Source organism: Vitis riparia, chromosome 11 (assembly GCF_004353265.1).
Source record: "Vitis riparia cultivar Riparia Gloire de Montpellier isolate 1030 chromosome 11, EGFV_Vit.rip_1.0, whole genome shotgun sequence".
NCBI lineage: Eukaryota > Viridiplantae > Streptophyta > Magnoliopsida > Vitales > Vitaceae > Vitis > Vitis riparia.
This window is the reverse complement of record NC_048441.1, coordinates 13,125,896-13,142,973: the sequence shown is the minus strand read 5'-3', so window position 1 is coordinate 13,142,973 and position 17,078 is coordinate 13,125,896. Positions and strand designations below refer to the sequence as shown.

General features: G+C 34.9%; 1 protein-coding gene across 5 annotated transcripts; it reads left to right on the top strand.

Annotated features, from left to right (window-relative positions):
- The first annotated feature begins 929 nt into the window (after window positions 1-929).
- Window positions 930-16,439, top strand: LOC117924996 (ubiquitin-like domain-containing protein CIP73). Of its 5 annotated transcripts, none has more exons than XM_034843769.1 (17): window positions 934-1,052; window positions 1,188-1,290; window positions 1,400-1,414; window positions 3,277-3,405; window positions 3,878-3,995; window positions 7,802-7,882; window positions 8,593-8,711; window positions 8,819-8,887; window positions 9,576-9,636; window positions 9,744-9,919; window positions 10,462-10,626; window positions 10,714-10,785; window positions 10,870-10,993; window positions 11,085-11,447; window positions 13,381-13,787; window positions 14,059-14,136; window positions 15,758-16,439. In XM_034843769.1, exons 4-17 carry the CDS (start codon window positions 3,298-3,300, stop codon window positions 15,773-15,775), a joined length of 1,959 nt encoding a protein of 652 aa, XP_034699660.1. In that variant the 5' UTR covers window positions 934-1,052; window positions 1,188-1,290; window positions 1,400-1,414; window positions 3,277-3,297; the 3' UTR covers window positions 15,776-16,439. The 5 variants fall into 5 exon arrangements, with proteins under 5 accessions (XP_034699661.1, XP_034699663.1, XP_034699660.1 ...); XM_034843768.1 differs by having other exon boundaries at window positions 934-1,105; XM_034843770.1 differs by having other exon boundaries at window positions 930-1,290; window positions 9,576-9,627.
- The last annotated feature ends 639 nt before the right edge of the window (window positions 16,440-17,078 follow it).

The following is a 17,078-nucleotide window of genomic DNA, read 5'->3' as shown; positions in this document are numbered from 1 at the left end:
TTCTCAATTTAAGGGAAATAAGAGATATTTTATATCAATAAGTTCAGTTTAGATATGTGGATTGATATCAATAGGTTATTTTAGTTGAATAAAAAAAATAAAATATTTTAACTTTTTTTTATTTAGTCAAAAAATAAACACAACTGAAAATGAGTTTGGTAGTGATTTTAGGAAGTATTTTAAGTCTTTTTAATACTTAAAAAATAAAAAATTTTAAGTATTATAAAGATTATAAATAATTTTTAGAATCATTGTTTTGTGATATTATAACTTATATGATATTATTCTATTAACATTTTGTAATTTTATTTTTCATTTTAAGGAAATCATATTGCCTAATTTGCAAATTTTTAAGGAAAAATCATGTCCCATTTTCCTAAATGTCTCTAGCTTAGCAAGAATATAAATTTATTCAAAATTTTAAAAAATATAATTAGAAATTAAATCATTGAAAAGCGATGACATAAAACCATGGTAAGTTTTTTTCCCTCCCATTCATGTTTGTCTTTTTCTAATATAAGTTGGTATTTATTTTTTTGATTTAATAAAAAAAGTTAAAATATTTAATTTTTTTCTATTCAATTAAAATAAACAAATATCACTTAAATCTTAAATCGAGAAAGTAGGCTAATTGAGTCGATTCAAATAATTTGAATTAATATAAGGTATTTTTAAAATAAATATAAATTAGAATAATGCTTTATTTGCCATTTATTTTATTTTCTGTTTTTTATTCAAGCTCTTGATAATTGATAAAAATGCTTAAAAGGTCAAAATATCAAAAAAAAAAAAAAGGTATTTATTGTACTAGATTTTCACTTTTCATTAAGTTATAGGGCAACCGGGAAGAACAGTGCGAAAAAGTTTTCCTTCCAAACAAACATTAATTCAATATGGAGAGAAAAAATGGCAAAAAAGGAAAAAGCGATTTAAATTAGAACTTTCCCTACTGTACCAATCTGGTTTCAACGGCACAGAAAGAAGGAGAGTCAAGTGCACCTCTCGGAAGGACTCGAGTCTCCTCCCGAGCCACGATCGTATCCTCCTGAGGTGTAAGTATACATGTTGTGATCACAGCGACAACGTCATCATGAGCGATCCAACGGTGGGAACCCTAGGTGTAACTGCAGTCCGGAAGGGCGCTACTTGTCCTCTCATCGTCTCTCTAATTGCCACGCTATTGACAGGTAGGAGAAGAGCAACACTGAGAGAGCGATGCTATAAATAGGAGATGTAGAGAGAGAAAGAGAGACATAGAGAGAGAAAGAGAGAGCTGCTTTTCCAACTGAGGTAGCTGCAGTCACCTTCTTCTTGTGTTTTTCTTTCTTGATTGACATTTTTAGGGTTTTTTTGTGTGTGAATTTTGGTGCTGATTGTTTGTTTTTTATGTTTCTTTCAGGTTCAAAAGCTAAAGGTATATTTTTTTTTCTTTTTTTTCTTTTTTTTTTTTTTGGATTAAATATTGATGTCTGATTGAGAAAACCCTAGAATTGATGACCATTTCTCAGCTGAATGCATCGAGAATGGTCATGTAGTTCGGTGGATGTCTCTTGTTTGGGTTCGGATTCTTGCATGCAAGGAAAATGTTGAAAATTTGGGAATTGATTTGAGTTTTATGTCGCATGGGTGGTTTCTGATGTGATTTTAATGATTTTGTTGGGCACGGGTGGTTTAATGATCGGAACTGGTGGTGGGTACTGGAAAGATATATGGTGGAGGAGGTTTGTGGCTTTTGTGTACATATCTGATTAGTGGTTTAGATGCAATGTATTGTGGATGGTGTCTTAGGACAGATGAATTATGAAATAGGATGCAATAGTTGATGGACCTTTTGAGTTACGCATTTTGAATTTCTATTTGTGGACCCTGTGTATTTGTGCTAAAGATCATGTTTGGAAATACTTGGGGAATGTTTCATCTTGATAATCATGAATGGATGTGGCAACGAACTTTTATTTCCTTTTTTTTAAATTAATGGGAAAAGTAACTGGAAGTTTGGATTTGATATGAGAAGGAGAAGTGATGAACCACATTATCCGTGATATTCAGAAAGGAGAAGAATGCCATCTCTCTTTTCCTTTTCGATTTTTTTTTTTTGTATCTCATAGTGATTTGGTGATCCTTTTTGGCTACAACTGGTGCTTCTGCATTGGGAATAATCAATGAGAAGAACACCTGTGTTGTAATTTCACATTGTCTGAACTGTCGGTGATGGTTTGATTTTTAATTAATCAGAGTTGAGCATGCCTTATAAAGCTAAGGCGAGAATGAAATTGCATGGATGCTTAAAGTTGTTTCCTTTAAGGTGGGAGAATTTTGACAGTTATAGTGGCAAAATCCCATCTTATTTTTTACATAATAGTGGAGTCTGGTTTGGATGGAATTTAAATTAGATAACTTGGGAGTTCAGTTTGGAAGGGATTTAAATTGGATGTCTTAGGGAATATCTTGGATTGTTATATTGTTTTAGTGAAAAATAATACTATGAGCTTAAGAAGCAGAACTTAACAGTTAACCGTTTAAAGTAAAGTGATGTCATATGTTATCACTTTCAAGATTTTGAGTGTCAGATCATTAACTTCTGGTGAGTAGTATGCATTCATTATTCATTCAAAAGCAGATTCCATTAAAGTGGAAAGGATATTTTGAGGCATGTTGATGCAATTTACATGGTGTGCATGAAAAATATTTGTCGGCTTGTGATCATGGTGGTGCATACAGTTAGTGGGACAGAATGTTGCTTTCTTTGCACACCAAATTAGCGGTTACAGTTTCAAAGGTCGTTATGCTGCATCTTGCTCATTGTTTACATTAATTTTGCAATCATCTAGCAGAATCATATAACTGCTTGAAGGTGTCAAAGACTCTATACTTATCTTGGAATTAAAAAGAAAGGTATTATACAATAGTGCTGCACATGTATTTGTTGATGGGAATGGGAACTATTTTGTTAGAGATGATTGTGCTTTATACTTCATGGCAGGTTTTCTTTTTCATCACCAATCAGTTTCTATGTAACAGTGTTGTTCCTATAGGAATTTTTTTTCTAAGAATGAGAATTTCTATTAGAGCAGAAAGCAAATTTAAGAAGCCAAAAGTCACAAAGAAATTAAAGAATCCACTTAAAGGGATAAAAGAGGCCCAAAGCAATAGTCTCTCTTAACTGGTGGATTCACTTCAGATGAGTTTTCTATAATTTTCTGGAGCAGCAGCAGGATAATAAAGGGCATTGACCCTAAACCCTAAACCTAATATTTTGTTGTTTTTTCTTTTCAGGTACTTCATTGTTTGAGGACAATGGGATGCACAGCTGAAGATCCAATGGCTGGTGGAAAAGAAAACGAAATAGAGATAAAAATAAAGACATTGGATTCCCAAACTTACACAATGCGTGTAAATAAGCAGGTACCTAGCTTTGTACTTTTTAATTATGTTACTTGCTACAATTGCTTCATGTTTTATTTTTTCTTGGGGCTGTTACAATATAAAAGTTTATTCTTTTCTTAGTTGGTTGTCAATTTGTCATCTTTTTAAGGGCACTCTTAGATTCTTTATACTCAATATTTCCTTCATCGTCTTTTAAACTTTAAATTGCAGTTTTGCATATTTGTATGGTTACATTTCTGTCAGCTTTCAGTAGCTTAAAAATGCTGTCTTACTGAAAGTAGTATAAGTTTGTCGCTGAAAGAAGTTACAGCCTACAAGTATATATGACAGCCTTTTTTAACATCCAGTCAATAGCTTCTTTGCCATGATAGATTCATATCTTAGGATTGTATAGCCTGTGTGTACATGTTTGCTGGTAGTAACTTGCATATCAGAGTTTTTCATGTATGAGTGCATATTTGGTTTTACCATTGTTCTTGATGTCTTGCAGGTACCAGTGCCTGATTTAAAACAACAGATTGCTACAGTTACAGGTGTCTTATCAGACCAACAACGTCTCATATGCCGCGGAAAAGTTCTAAAGGATGATCAACGCCTCTGCGCCTATCGTATCCTTTTTGTTAATTTCTCTTTCTCTTTCTTTTTCTTTTTGCTGTGTCTCTGTTCTCATTCTCTTCCTGGTAATTACTATCAACTTCCACTTTATGGTTTCCAAATGATTGTTGTGGTACTCATAATTTTGAAACAAATGAATTTTATACACTTACTATATTTGAATTTGCTGGTTATTGCCATTTTCAGGCTATGAGCACAAGAGTTAAAAATAAATAAATAATAAAAATAAAGACCATTTATTTTAAAAAGCTGGAAAGCAATAATATCTGCAATTTGTGAGTACAAAAGCATAAGAAAACCTTTGTCTTCCACTCCTCATTAATGTCATCTTATTTCTGCAACTTTTGACATATATACACGCCCATGGTAACTTTTGTTTATTTGCACCTTCTGGTGTTTTTTGGTTGCTTTGTGTATGTTGTATATACTTTTTAAAATCTTTTTTTGATGAGTAAAGACTTAATATCATGTGTACTTTTTAAAATTAATACAATCTTCTTTTACGTATCAAAAAAAAAAAAAAAGGTACCATAATCCACATTAAAACATTGCCTCTCTATATGCATTTTTTTATTTCTCAATGCAAAGCAAAGAATATTTCACTTCAATGTTCTTTAGCTTATGAATCTGTCTTTGTGTGTTTGTTTGGCTCCATGTTTACTAATTTTTATGTTAAACATTGTAATGATAAAATACATGACATTTTACCTCCACGTGAATTACATTATATATTCCATTATGCCGCCAATCCACATAACACTTTTCCACAATGTTGTTAACTAAAATTCCAATTTTAGCCCCAAGAATTATTTTTTACCTCCAATCTCTCTTGTGATCTTGCTAGCTTGGATGTGAAGTTGCAAATGCAATTTGGTTTAAAGGGAGGGAGGAAGAATAGAAGAAATATCCAAAATATGCCTCGACTTGATGAGAAGAAATTTGGGGGATATGGTCTTTGCTGTAAAGACGTCTTTCCATGTAGTTAGATTTGCTCTACCAGTAACCTTAATGCTGCTTACAATAGTTCAACAACACATGCAGGATTCCAGAATGTTTCCATGGCTGGATATATATATATATATATATTTTTCCTTTTTTTTCGTATTGAAATATTCAAATCTATGGGTGGTTCACTCAACTGTCTTTGATATTAGTCAGACTAAGGGACATGTATACCTCTGAAGAGGAGCTATATTCATGTTGGAGAAGGTGTAAGTATTAGCACCTGCATGCCCTGGCTTTGTTGTTTGAGAGTTTTCAGGTTAGTGTGTCTGTAGTGTGCTGTGTGTTGCAACTGAGGCTAACGCTGAACTGTGACTGCAAATAAGTCATCTTAATCCTCTGATTACCTGCAAAAACACGCTGTTTGGGACACTGACATAACTTGAGACCGTTTTAGAGAAGGGAAAGAGAGGAGAAGATTTTGGGACCTGATGGCTAGGATCTCTATAGAAAACTTACCTCTTTTAGCTGATGGTTGTACCTTTTATACTCTACACTGAACCTAGTTCCTCTGGGGCTAGGTTGCCTACCACATCTTCTAGTCTAGTCGAATGATCGAGGCCTTTGGCTTTCAGGAGTCTTAAGCAATGATGCAGTTGAGCTCGAGTAGTTCGAGGTCTATATTATCGCTCCTCAAGTACCACTTTGTATTCACTTAGCTCGAGCATTGAGCATTGTCCTAGCCCACAGGCTGGGTTTATTGCCACGTGACAAGTGAGAATGGATGCCTTCTCAATGCGTCCTTTTTCTTGCCATCAAGAACTTTGAGCTTGGAAAAAGCGGGAATGCCAAAATTCAAACTGTTTGGCTGAGTTGGCTTTTCAAAGTGAAAATTGAACCGTTTGAGATACACATGGCAGGGCTGAGTTGGCTTTTCAAATGATGGCAGTAGGATTTGTGCCTCATCATTGTGCCCACAGTATTTAATCTAGTGGGCTGTTCCTTCAGGCCTTTTAAAAACCCAAAGAATCTCCTTTTTTTCCTCACTTTGCCTTATTTTGCAAGCCGAGACGCCGCTGGATCTTTTTCCAGGCTACCTCCAACCAGTTTTCTGATGCCACTTAATCAATTCCAGTTCATTCACCTTACTTTCCTAGAGCTATTTCATGGGTAACAAGTTTTGCCTTATCTTTACCTTTTATTTTCTGTTTTTTAGTGGTTTTTTGGTCAGTGTTTGTGTCGTCTTAGATAAATTTTGCTTTTCCGGCAACCACCTGGAACCGTACCTCCCTAGAGCTCTGACACAGTTTTTCCTGCCCTAGGGGTTGGGCCTAGCCTTTAATTCATTTCTTTTGGGTGAAAGGAGATGAATGACAAAATCTTGATTGTGTAGATTAACTTAGGACTACATTGACTATACCTATGATGTGGAAATCCTATTTCCCAAGGATTAGTTTTATGATGAGTGTGTGACAGTTTTTCTACATTGGTTTAAACCATGATGAAGCAGCCTGCTGCTTTGGGAGACTAATTCCATGTAAGCATCAGGAAATCCCTGTTTGCGTAGTCTTGTTGTTGTGGATAGGTTTTGTTTTTCTGCTTGTCTTGTCTGGATAGTTTTCTTATTTAACTAGATATGTTATGTAGATTTCAGAATATTAATTTTTGAGTATTTGATGAATACCACAGATGGGGAATGCAGACAGGATTTTTATTGCCAATGGCAACTAGTGTGTATGCTGCATTTTGGGCAACTAATGATAAAATTTTAGTCATATAGCAGTAACTTTTGAAAGGTCAATTATAATTTGCTTAGTCAAATAGACCATTAAAAGATGATGGAACTTATTATTAATTTTATTGTTTTTTCTTTTTTATTATTAGTCCTAAGGTGAAATTGTTTAATTCCGTAACATGAAGACAGCTAAACATTTTGAGAAGATTTGAGAACTGCCCACTGGAGGCATTGATGCATATGCCATCTTAGTAGGAAATATGTCTTTGACATCTATGAGAAAAGTTTATCAATATATCATAGTAGGTAATAAGTCTTTGACATCTACTGGAAATAATGTGACAACTGATGTGAGGTAAGAGGGTTTAATGGGAAGAATGTATTCCTTTCATGCTATATGAGGAATGAATGGAAATAATAAATTATCCATTCTGACAAGAATATATGCTTCATTAAATGAGGTTAATTCTTCTGCTTGAACAAGTATTTAGTAGTTCTTCCCTTAGAGGAGGCCCCCTGAGCTTCCCTTTCCTACTTACTGCTTCTTGCTTGATAAATTTTGTATTAAGAATGAGCATAATTACATTGTGTCTTATTTAAAAAAATTTCTTTTCTCTTTGTCAACAGTTTGTGTTTTGTGTGCCTCCTTTCCTATATCAAAATATTTATCTGCATCATCACCTGGAACCTTGAAGACATTTGCATATCTACAGAACACTGGCTGAATGAGTATTGATTAGTTGAAGTGTATTTCTGCTAATGGCAGAAACTGTGATAATGTTCCTCTTTATATCTATGGCATCTATTCAGGACATATGTATTGGAATTTGAACCAGTTGCCTTACTTGAGATGATTAGTTGTGGCTGAGGCAATGAAATCCAAATGGGATAGCATTAATTGAGTTGGCATCTTGTTAACTTTTCCTCAAAGTTGATATATTGTATCTTGCTTTCTTGCAGTCAAGTCTGGTTTTGGATATTTTTTCAACTAGATGAATATGGTATTTGAACACACTCATTTTCTCATTGTTCACTCCTTTTCTATTCTAGTCACTTCTTGTGTATTAACTTTGAGCTAATTATTTAATTGGGGAAATGAGTTTCTTACTTAATATGAGTTAGATGTTGAAGATGGTCACACTTTGCATCTGGTTACCAGACAACCAGTTCCACCATCATCTGAGGGTTCGCATAATCAATCAGGTTTGATATTCTTGAAAGCTTTTTATCATCTTCATATTTGACTTCAGATATTTCATGGAATACTTGCTTTAATTTTGTATTTGATTGTTACTCAAAGCTTTGTTAGTGGGAGTAAATTCTAGTTTGAAGTCTTTCTGATTATGGAAATCCTTCTTGATTGACGTTAATGAGATGTTTGACTATGAAGTAATCATAACCCTGAGTTACTTGAAGTTACTTTTTTTGTTGCCTTTGTTATGTTCTAAACTTTTAAGCAATGTGTGGATGTAATTTTGGTCACACATGTACTTTATATTCCCAATATAAGTATTTCATTCCCTGTTTTTGTCTTAGTTTTCAAGCATGGCTCTTTATGGTAATCTGAATTTTAGTTATGTCAAAGGTCATATTCCCATGGTATTTACTCTTTTATTTGCGAAATGGATGAAATTGTGGTGAATTTGATGGAATGATTTAACATTAAGCTTTCACAAATTCTTATGCTAATGTACTACAGTCTAGAATGTTTTCTTTTGTTGATCAGCAAGATCTATGTCGTCATATGCATGCTGAAAGCGGGCATTTTGTAATTCTTAATTGTATATTCTGTCTAGTTTCTAGATTTTTTCGCTGTTTCACTGAATTCATTAATGTAAATACCGGTTTTTTCCCATAAAAAGCCATTTTCAGTTAGAACTAGAGAACTTACTGCTGAAAGTAATTGTTTGCAGATGCTATTCCTGGTTTGGGTATGAGTCATGGTCAAGACAATCAGGTAGCTCCTGGGTTTCTACCTGAAAATTTGAATGTGCCTAATCAAGGTGATGCCATTCCTCCAGAAATTAATCAGGTAAGTCTATGAATTAGATGTGGAATGGGACTCGTTTTTGGATTTCTATAGGTGTAATTACATCTCGCTATATCAGTTCCTCCTTTGTTATCTTTCTTGCTTGGCAGCTTGTTTCTGCTGTTCTTGGTGCTTTTGGAGTTAATGATATTGGTGGTAATCAGGGGCCTGATGCTAGGGTAAATTTCTAGTTCAAAGTCTACAAACAAATCGACTGCTTGTTGAAATTGGTGTGCGACCTATTGTTGCTTGGCATGATATTTCATGAAAGTGTGGCTCTTTGTTATGCAAATAAATAAATAAATGCTTTTCAGAGAGTGAATTTAAGGCAAACGCAACAAAGGCTGAATTCCATGTAATTGATGTTTTCTTTTTTGCTTTCTTGTTGCCTTTGTCTTGTCCTTTCTGAGCCACTGCATGACCCAATAAGATGTTAAGCACGTTGAATTTGGTGTATCCTTAACATTCTTAGAAGTTGCAGAAAATTTTCTGAGTCATGGTTTATTACATTCTAAAAAATATTTTTTTTTTATGTCTGCATGGATCTATATATGTTTCTATCCATATTTAATCTCACTTTTTGGTGTGTGGGGGGTTGGATGTGGAAGAATAATGGCCTGGAAGGACTTGGATATTGGGTGCTAACAGCATCTCTGGTTTAACCCAATCAAATAGTGCCTTTGCATTGGCAGTGTCTTTGGGGGCTCTTTCGCCCCTGGTAAGGTTGAGATTCCTGGTTTTACTTTATTCACATGCACTTCCTTTTTTCCTGGGTTGACTTTTTTTTTTTTTGGATTTGAAATGGATCTTCTTTCATGCATTTACTGGTTGGATATTAAATATTGCGTGATATCGTGGACTTTGTAGGTTGTGCCTGATTCTTTGACTACTTTGTCCCAGTATCTGAGTCGATTGAGGCGTGAGTTTGGTAACAGCAGTCATTCCCTTTTTTTTTTTAACTTTAATACATGCAAATCAGTCCTTTAATGCTAGTACATTCAGATGTTTGAAACTTGAAATGCATTTTGTTTACAGGCAGAGGCAATGGAAACAATGTGCAGACTGCTGATATCCATGGTACTGCAGAAAGAGAATCTAATTCCATATCGCATTCAGTGACTGCACCGGGCCTTACTCCAACAGCATCCTTGGCAGAATTGATGCTGTCTGCAAGGCAAATGCTTATTGAACAAGTTGGAGAATCCCTACTGGTATATGCAGAATCATTATATTTCTATATCATTACCCGTCAAGGTAGCCCAGTTGGTCAGCACGAACACTGGGAAGTGTGGTCCTAGTAAGTGGCACATGGTCCTGAGTTTGAATCCTGCCACTGATGATACCTTGAATTTACCCGGTGTTGGTTGTTGCGGGCTGGTCAGCACTCTAAGGTTTGGGTCCCCATGGAGAGTCCTAAGGGCTTGGTCATGGAAGGTTCATTGGTTATAATATATGTGTATATATATATATATATATATATATATATATATATATACTTCTATATTGTTGAAAATGTTTATTTTGGTAATTCATAATATTTGAGAAGTTTTCTGGTAGCGTACCATATATGATGTAGGTATTTCATTACTACTCACAATGTGAACAGATTTGATTTGATCGTCTTTTAGATTTGTACGCAGAATAAAAGAATCTGTTTATCACGGCCTACAAATATCTGCGAGTTTCTCACTATCCTGATCCATATATGCCAAAAATAACATGTATAACAATGTTCTATTTTATATTTTGGCAGCAACTACAGAGGCAGCTAGAGAATCAAGAGACTGCGACTAATCTGTCTGAGAGGCGGGACATTCAGTTTAGCGCAGGGAGAACAGGAGTTTTGCTTCAAAATGTTGGTGCATTTCTACTTGAACTTGGTCGTACAACCATGACACTGATCATGGGTCAAATGCCGGTAAGTATATTTTGGTTTTCATTCAATTATCTGGTTGATTGAGATATCATTGATGTCTTGTGTTCCTATGAATCATTTCTTATGCAGTCTGAAGCTATGGTTAATACTGGGCCTGCACTTTTCATATCCCCATCTGGTCCTAATCCTCTCATGGTTCAGGCAATATTCTCAATATCCCCTTCAAAAAAAAATGTATCTTTAAATTTTTTTATCCACATTTTCTGATCATAATTTTATGGCCAGGCTCAGCCTTTTCAACCAGGAACAAGTTTTGGTTCATTCTCCACGGGAACTGCACAGCCTGGCTCTGGTTTGGTTAATGGATTTGGTTTTCTTCCAAGGCGTATTGATATACAAATCCGTAGAGGTGCTATTTGAATTACACCTTGGCTAAATATTATCTTTATTTTATTTTTGGTGTAATTTATGTTCGGATTTACTAATCAATTCACCATTAGGTTCTTCAATGGTCACTCCCAATGTTAACCAAGTGGAACATGGTTATACTAATCAGCCTTCAGGCCAAAGAAACCCAGTAACAAGTTCTGGTGGTGAAAACCCAGCAACTTCTCTGGTTTCAGAGGGCTCATCTATTGCTGCAGTACCAATGAGGTCCATGCTTGGAGCAGTATCTGGTCCATTTAGTAGTGTTCTTTCTGATCCATCCAGTGGTCTTTTAGGCTTGTACCCAGTTCTTGGAAGATTACAACATGTGGGTTCTGGACATGCAATTGATGAGCTAGGATCTCAAGCATCTGGTGAACATCAAGCCACTGGCTTCCAAACCGAGCAGCTCAATGAAGGTGGTCGCACAACAGAAGGTAATTCAACAAATATGGTAGTTAAACATAGTAATGAAGACTAGTTGTTTCATAACCAATTTATGCTCAAGTAATGAATTATATGGTAGTGAATTAACCCCTTCCAATTTATGCTCAATTTTTGTTTTTACATTGTGGGCGGTCCTGGTGCTTGATTTTGTTCTCTTTGTTTGGGGTCTTTTGGGTCCTGCTGTGGTTTGTAAAAAAATTTGCTTGGATGGCATGGTCCCTCTGCAGGGAAAGGCTTAACAGAAGGTCTAGAGGTTGATTCCTCTCTACTTGTTTTCATGTACTTGGAAGAACATAAATAGAAAACTTTATATGGCTTGCAACATTAAAATTTAGGAATTATATGCCTGTTGCTCAATTATCATTTTGTTCAAAGGACCAAAGTGCTCATAGGAAGGTGCCAAGCTTTAGTATTTAGATTTCATTGACATCAATTATCATGTATTCTTTTTGACCTTTTTTTGAAGTGTTTCCTTGTGTACTTCTCCTGTACTTGGGTTGCACCCTTCTTTTGATTGGTCCTTTGAATATAGCATGCTGTTATTTCTGCCTATGAAAAAAGAAAGAAAATAAAATTTGAGGAGAGATATGGCTTATGCCCATGTTGCTGTTTTTAAGTTATGTTTTTTTTTTTTAAACAAGAATCCTTTGATTTTTATTTGATGAAAATTTAGATACTTTAATTTATGTAAGGTGAATAAAGGTATAATGTTCCATGATTTCCATTTCTTTTTTACTTGTTGGCTCTTCAGTTTGTTTAGAGCTACCGAAAGATATTATAGAATAGAATATATAGAAAGGGCTGTTTCAGTGAACTTTTCCTATGAAGGAAAAAAATGCAAAAGATAGTGATTTTTTTATGTTTATGTACCATAGAAAAAGGGAAGGAAAAAAATACTAAGGAAAAGATGGGGGAAAAAGCTAAAAGATTTTCTTGGTCTCATACGCCTTGTTTGATTCCAAGAAAGTACTAAGGAAAGAACAAAAAATGTTAAGGAAATAATTTTTTCGTATGTGGTTTTACTATGGAAAATAGTAAAATATATATAATTAAAATTAGTCAAAAACTTATGCTTTTTCAAATTATTTAATCTTTATATTGAAGAGTTAAAATAAATGAAATAAGGTTGAAGTAGTATATATAAATAATTTATTGACTCTAAATCTATTTTTTATTTTTCTTCACTTTTTGTTTTCTTCTACCTTTCCTCTCTATTTTTTTTCCTTTGCAATTCCCCTCAAATTTTTTAGGAACCAAACATAGCTTTTAAAAAAATATGTGAGGAAAGTTTGGGGTGCATTCCTCATTAATTTAATTCTCTTCTCTCAACTTTTCTATGGATAACCAAATAAAAGAAAATTCTATAATTTTTCTTTCATCTTCTCCTTTTCCTCTCTATTTTTTTTTTTTTTCCTCATATTTTCCAAGAATCAAACATGGTCTAACAGAAAAATAGGAAGTCCACCCCTAAACATGCTGAATTGCAAATTAACTTAACAGCTGCACAAGGCAAACCCCCATAAAATCTGAACAGAGACAAAACATAAACCCTCAAATTCAAAACTACTTAAAAATGTAGGAAGCAGTTTCAATGAGTTGTAACATGTAGATATTCATTTGTAGTCACTACAGATATTTCTACACTCAAGTTTACTTGTCTTTTCTCATTCGTCATTGGGTAAAGCCACTTAATCATGTAGGGAGCAGTTTCAATGATGTATAACATGTAGAGTTTCATCAGTAGTTACTGCCAGTATTTCTACACTCAGTTTACTTGTCTTTTTGCTCATTCATGATTGGCTTTGGGAGTTGGAGATATAATTATTGGTTGGATTTGAGTTCACCTGATTATTCTGCATTAGGTGACCATGACATTATCCTTGTTTTCATGAGCTAAATTTTTTAAATTGCTTGTTTTTGCAGGATCATTGCCAACTCCTAGTTTAAGACACCTGGCACCATCTGAATCCCAGAATTTCAGAATCAACCTTCAGTCAACCGATGGGACCATAACTAATCAAGAAGCTGAGGGACATATGCCCAGCAGTGTCCTTCAGTTTCTAAGGACCATGTTTGCAGGTGGAGAAATTGAACATGTCGAGGATTTCAATTCACAAGGAATAGCTACAAATCCCGTCACAGAGCATTCAGAGGCAGCCGCTGGTGCCATGGATGCTCAGCAAGCAGAACCAGAAGTTACTGATGAAGGGATCTTCTTGTCCAATATGCTTCGAGAGATGATGCGCTTCATATCTCAAGATGTGGACCCAAATGTCGCACCTCCTGAAGGATCAAGTGCTTCAGAGCATGGAACTGATTCTTCCTCCCAAGTAAGCTTGCTTCAGCAATTACCCACTTACCCTTGTTATGAATTATGACCTCTTCTTCCTCAAACTAAAAAGGAATTTGAATTTCTTCTTATGTTTGTTCTTAATGCCCTCCGTGTTATCAGAAACAAAATGGAGAATGAGGCTTAGGCATTAAGTGGGGATATCTTGTCACAAGTACTCTTAGTGCACTATGTCTTATTAAGTAATGGAGCATAATAATTAGGTTGGGTTGTAAATCTGAAGGTCAAGCTAAGTAATGATGTATTTGCAGGCTGAGAGCTCTGTTGCTGGGACTTTGCGACGGGAAAGTGATAATCAGGCAAGCCCCCCAAATTCAAAACGTCAGAAGGTATTACAGTTTGAAACTTCTCTGTCTTTCCTTTTTCCCTTCTTTTCCTTTTCATCTTCTCTCTTTCAAATGCGTCTTAACTTATCATATCTTCAGAATTTAGGAGGAAATGATGCTGTGTCATTAGAAATTAGAATTGAGATATTCAAATGAGACACATCAGTGGGTTGGATCATGATCTCAATCCTTGATAAGATGCTGCATTCTATTTCCTCCGGTGAACTCATGCATTCTATTTCCTCCAGTGGTCTCATGCAATAATTGTTAGATCTGATTCTCTGAATTTGTAACCATATGGTAAATCATATGTTTGTATATAGCATTTTCAGTGTTTTGTAGGACTTAAATTTAATTTCATCATGCCAAAGTCATCCACATCAGGATCCTGGACTGGATTTATGGGGGTCTCGTAGCTCAATTGAGAACTTTCAAATTCTAAATAGTGGCAAAGATGATTGAACATGACATGGTCATATTAGAAAATTTCCTGGAATGCTGGTTAAGTTCAAAGTATGAGAAAATGTAAGAAAATAGATAAGAATACTTCATATTTTTTTGCAAAATAAGCTACTCAAACAAAAGGCCAACCTAAAAGCTGCACTAAAATTGCTTTTGGAAGTGATTCTTATAGGGTGAGAAGCATTTCCTAATGCTAGGAAACACTTTCTTTACTAAAATTAGGCATTCGACAAAGTTTTAAAAATCACTTTTGAACACAAGAAGTGATTTTTTGAACTAGCACTTGGTGTTTTTTCCAAAGTCACTTTTTCGCTATGCATCCAATTGCTAAAAACACTACTATATTCAAACATTAACTGATTCTTGATGAAAATGTTTCTAAAAGAAGTGCTACCAACAAAAGTGCTACAGATTAAAAGTCCTTCTACCAGAATCACTCCTAAATGAGTCATTAGCATCTTTAAAAGAAGTATGAAACAGTCCTCAAAATGGATATTCAAACTCATGGATGTCTTTTGAATACATTCAAATATGCAGCTATAAACAGATTTAAATGTGGTCTTCTTATAGATTTATTGGGTTACATTTCATTGGAGTTGGTAGACCTACCTCAGTTGGACTTCCAACTGATTTGTTATAGGCATTATTTAAGATAATTTGAATGGTTGAACCGGCCAATCTAAAGGTGACCACATAATCTCTTTACAGTTTTGATGCCCAAGACAACAACAAAAAAATAAACAAATAAATAAAAATAGAAGGAACATTAGATTTATCTTCATGTGAGTTTGCTTAGGAAAGGTGGACACGAAGGCGTTGCAGGTGAGAATGGGATTAGTGGAGATTATAAAAACTGCTGCAAATCCTATGCTATGTGATATTGTAACAATATGGAAGTCAAAGCTCATCTTGCATGCATCTTTAGTTCAGGTGGCCCTACCAACCATATGGTGGACTCTGGAAGATCTTTCATGCTTAAAATTAATTAATAGGAAGATAAATTAACACATTCTTTTGGTTATTTAATCATAATGGGGGGAAATCATTCCTATTTTGATTACAAAAATTATCACTCTGAATCAATTTGCTTATGTTTGCATGTTTTCCATGCTTAATGTTTATTTTTTGAGGGCAAAGTGTTTGATTTGTGTTTCTTGCACAGATGGATGATTCATCCTGAGACTAGGGTTTTGAGATATGCTACCTGTTATCTGTGGATGCTGTGAATAATGATCCCGAGGGCAAGCAGTGGGGCTTTTCTTACAGGTAAATTTAGGCGCTAGTCATTCCACCATTGTAGTAAACCATCCCCTTTTCACTTGAGCAGGTCCATGAAGTGACTTTTCAAGAATAGGCATTACTTCCTTGAGACAGAATAAAATGACCTGCTGTTTGCCTGTAGTACTGAATTCCATCTTATATGTAACAATACTTGGGTTGATGTTTTGGTTGCATTTCCATTAAGTGTAGTGGGTCTAATGACTTTATCCGAGCGCTTCCATAAATGTTACTGTTGGGGGAAACCTTGGTGGCTCCCATTGCATTCATTGGATTGCTTTTATGTGGGATGCTGTGCTGACTGCTGAGGAAGTTCTGTTTTGATCCAACAAACACGAGTGTATGGGTGCAAGGGATCCTTGGACTCATCGGATAAAGTATTTGTTGGCAGTCTATTTGGGCGGCGTCTACCCAACTCTAGACGCTGTAAGTCCAACAAAATTGAGTTCCTTACTTCTTGTTCATCAGCCTTTTCAGTGTTGTTGGCGATACTTTTTTGCACACTGCCATGATTTTGCAGTTCAATCAACTGAAATAATCTTGAAACAGCCATTATTTTGATGCTACAGTGTTCATCAATTTCAATGATGATGCTGAATGGTATTGTCAGCGTGGGCTGTATAGGTGAAAATTTGAACTTATATATTTGGTTTCCATATCTGGGAGCTATTATTTTCTGAGAGTAGGGTTTCAAAGATTAAAAAAAAAAACAGAGACGGTTTATATTGATGTTTCTGTGAAGCCGTGACGAAAAATTCTTGATAAAATAAGTTCATATTGTATCTTGAGAAATGAGAATGCTTGACAACTTTAAAATTACTTTCTATGCCTCATCTTCTTGAGGACCCAAAAAAATGGTTGTAGAGAACAAATTCTGCCAACTTTTGGGGTGTTATTTTTAAACTTTCCCTTGCCAAATTCTGCGATTTTATTACATTTTAAACTAAGGTGGAGTAGTCGTGTGAATGATCCCATGGTCTTTATAAAACGTGTTAAAGAGATTAGACCAATTGTCTTCTCTCATATCAGTTTTAAGTCCCTTGGTTTGATTTTAATCTTCTAAAAAACAACTTAACACACATATTAAGTCATTATTTTTTGTCAATAGGCTAGCAAATTCAATGTTGTAGGAAATCTTTTCACATTTCAATTTTTAATTGCTATATATTTTATTTGTATTGATTGAATTTCCTTTCTTCAATTTT

Coding starts and splice junctions, on each gene's coding strand:
- LOC117924996 (XM_034843769.1), top strand. CDS start 3,298: ATGGGATGCACAGCTGAAGATCCAATGGCTGGTGGAAAAGAAAACGAA. Junction 8,712..8,818: donor TTCCTCCAGAAATTAATCAG/GTAAGTCTATGA, acceptor CTTGCTTGGCAG/CTTGTTTCTGCTGTTCTTGG. Junction 11,448..13,380: donor AGGTGGTCGCACAACAGAAG/GTAATTCAACAA, acceptor TTGTTTTTGCAG/GATCATTGCCAACTCCTAGT.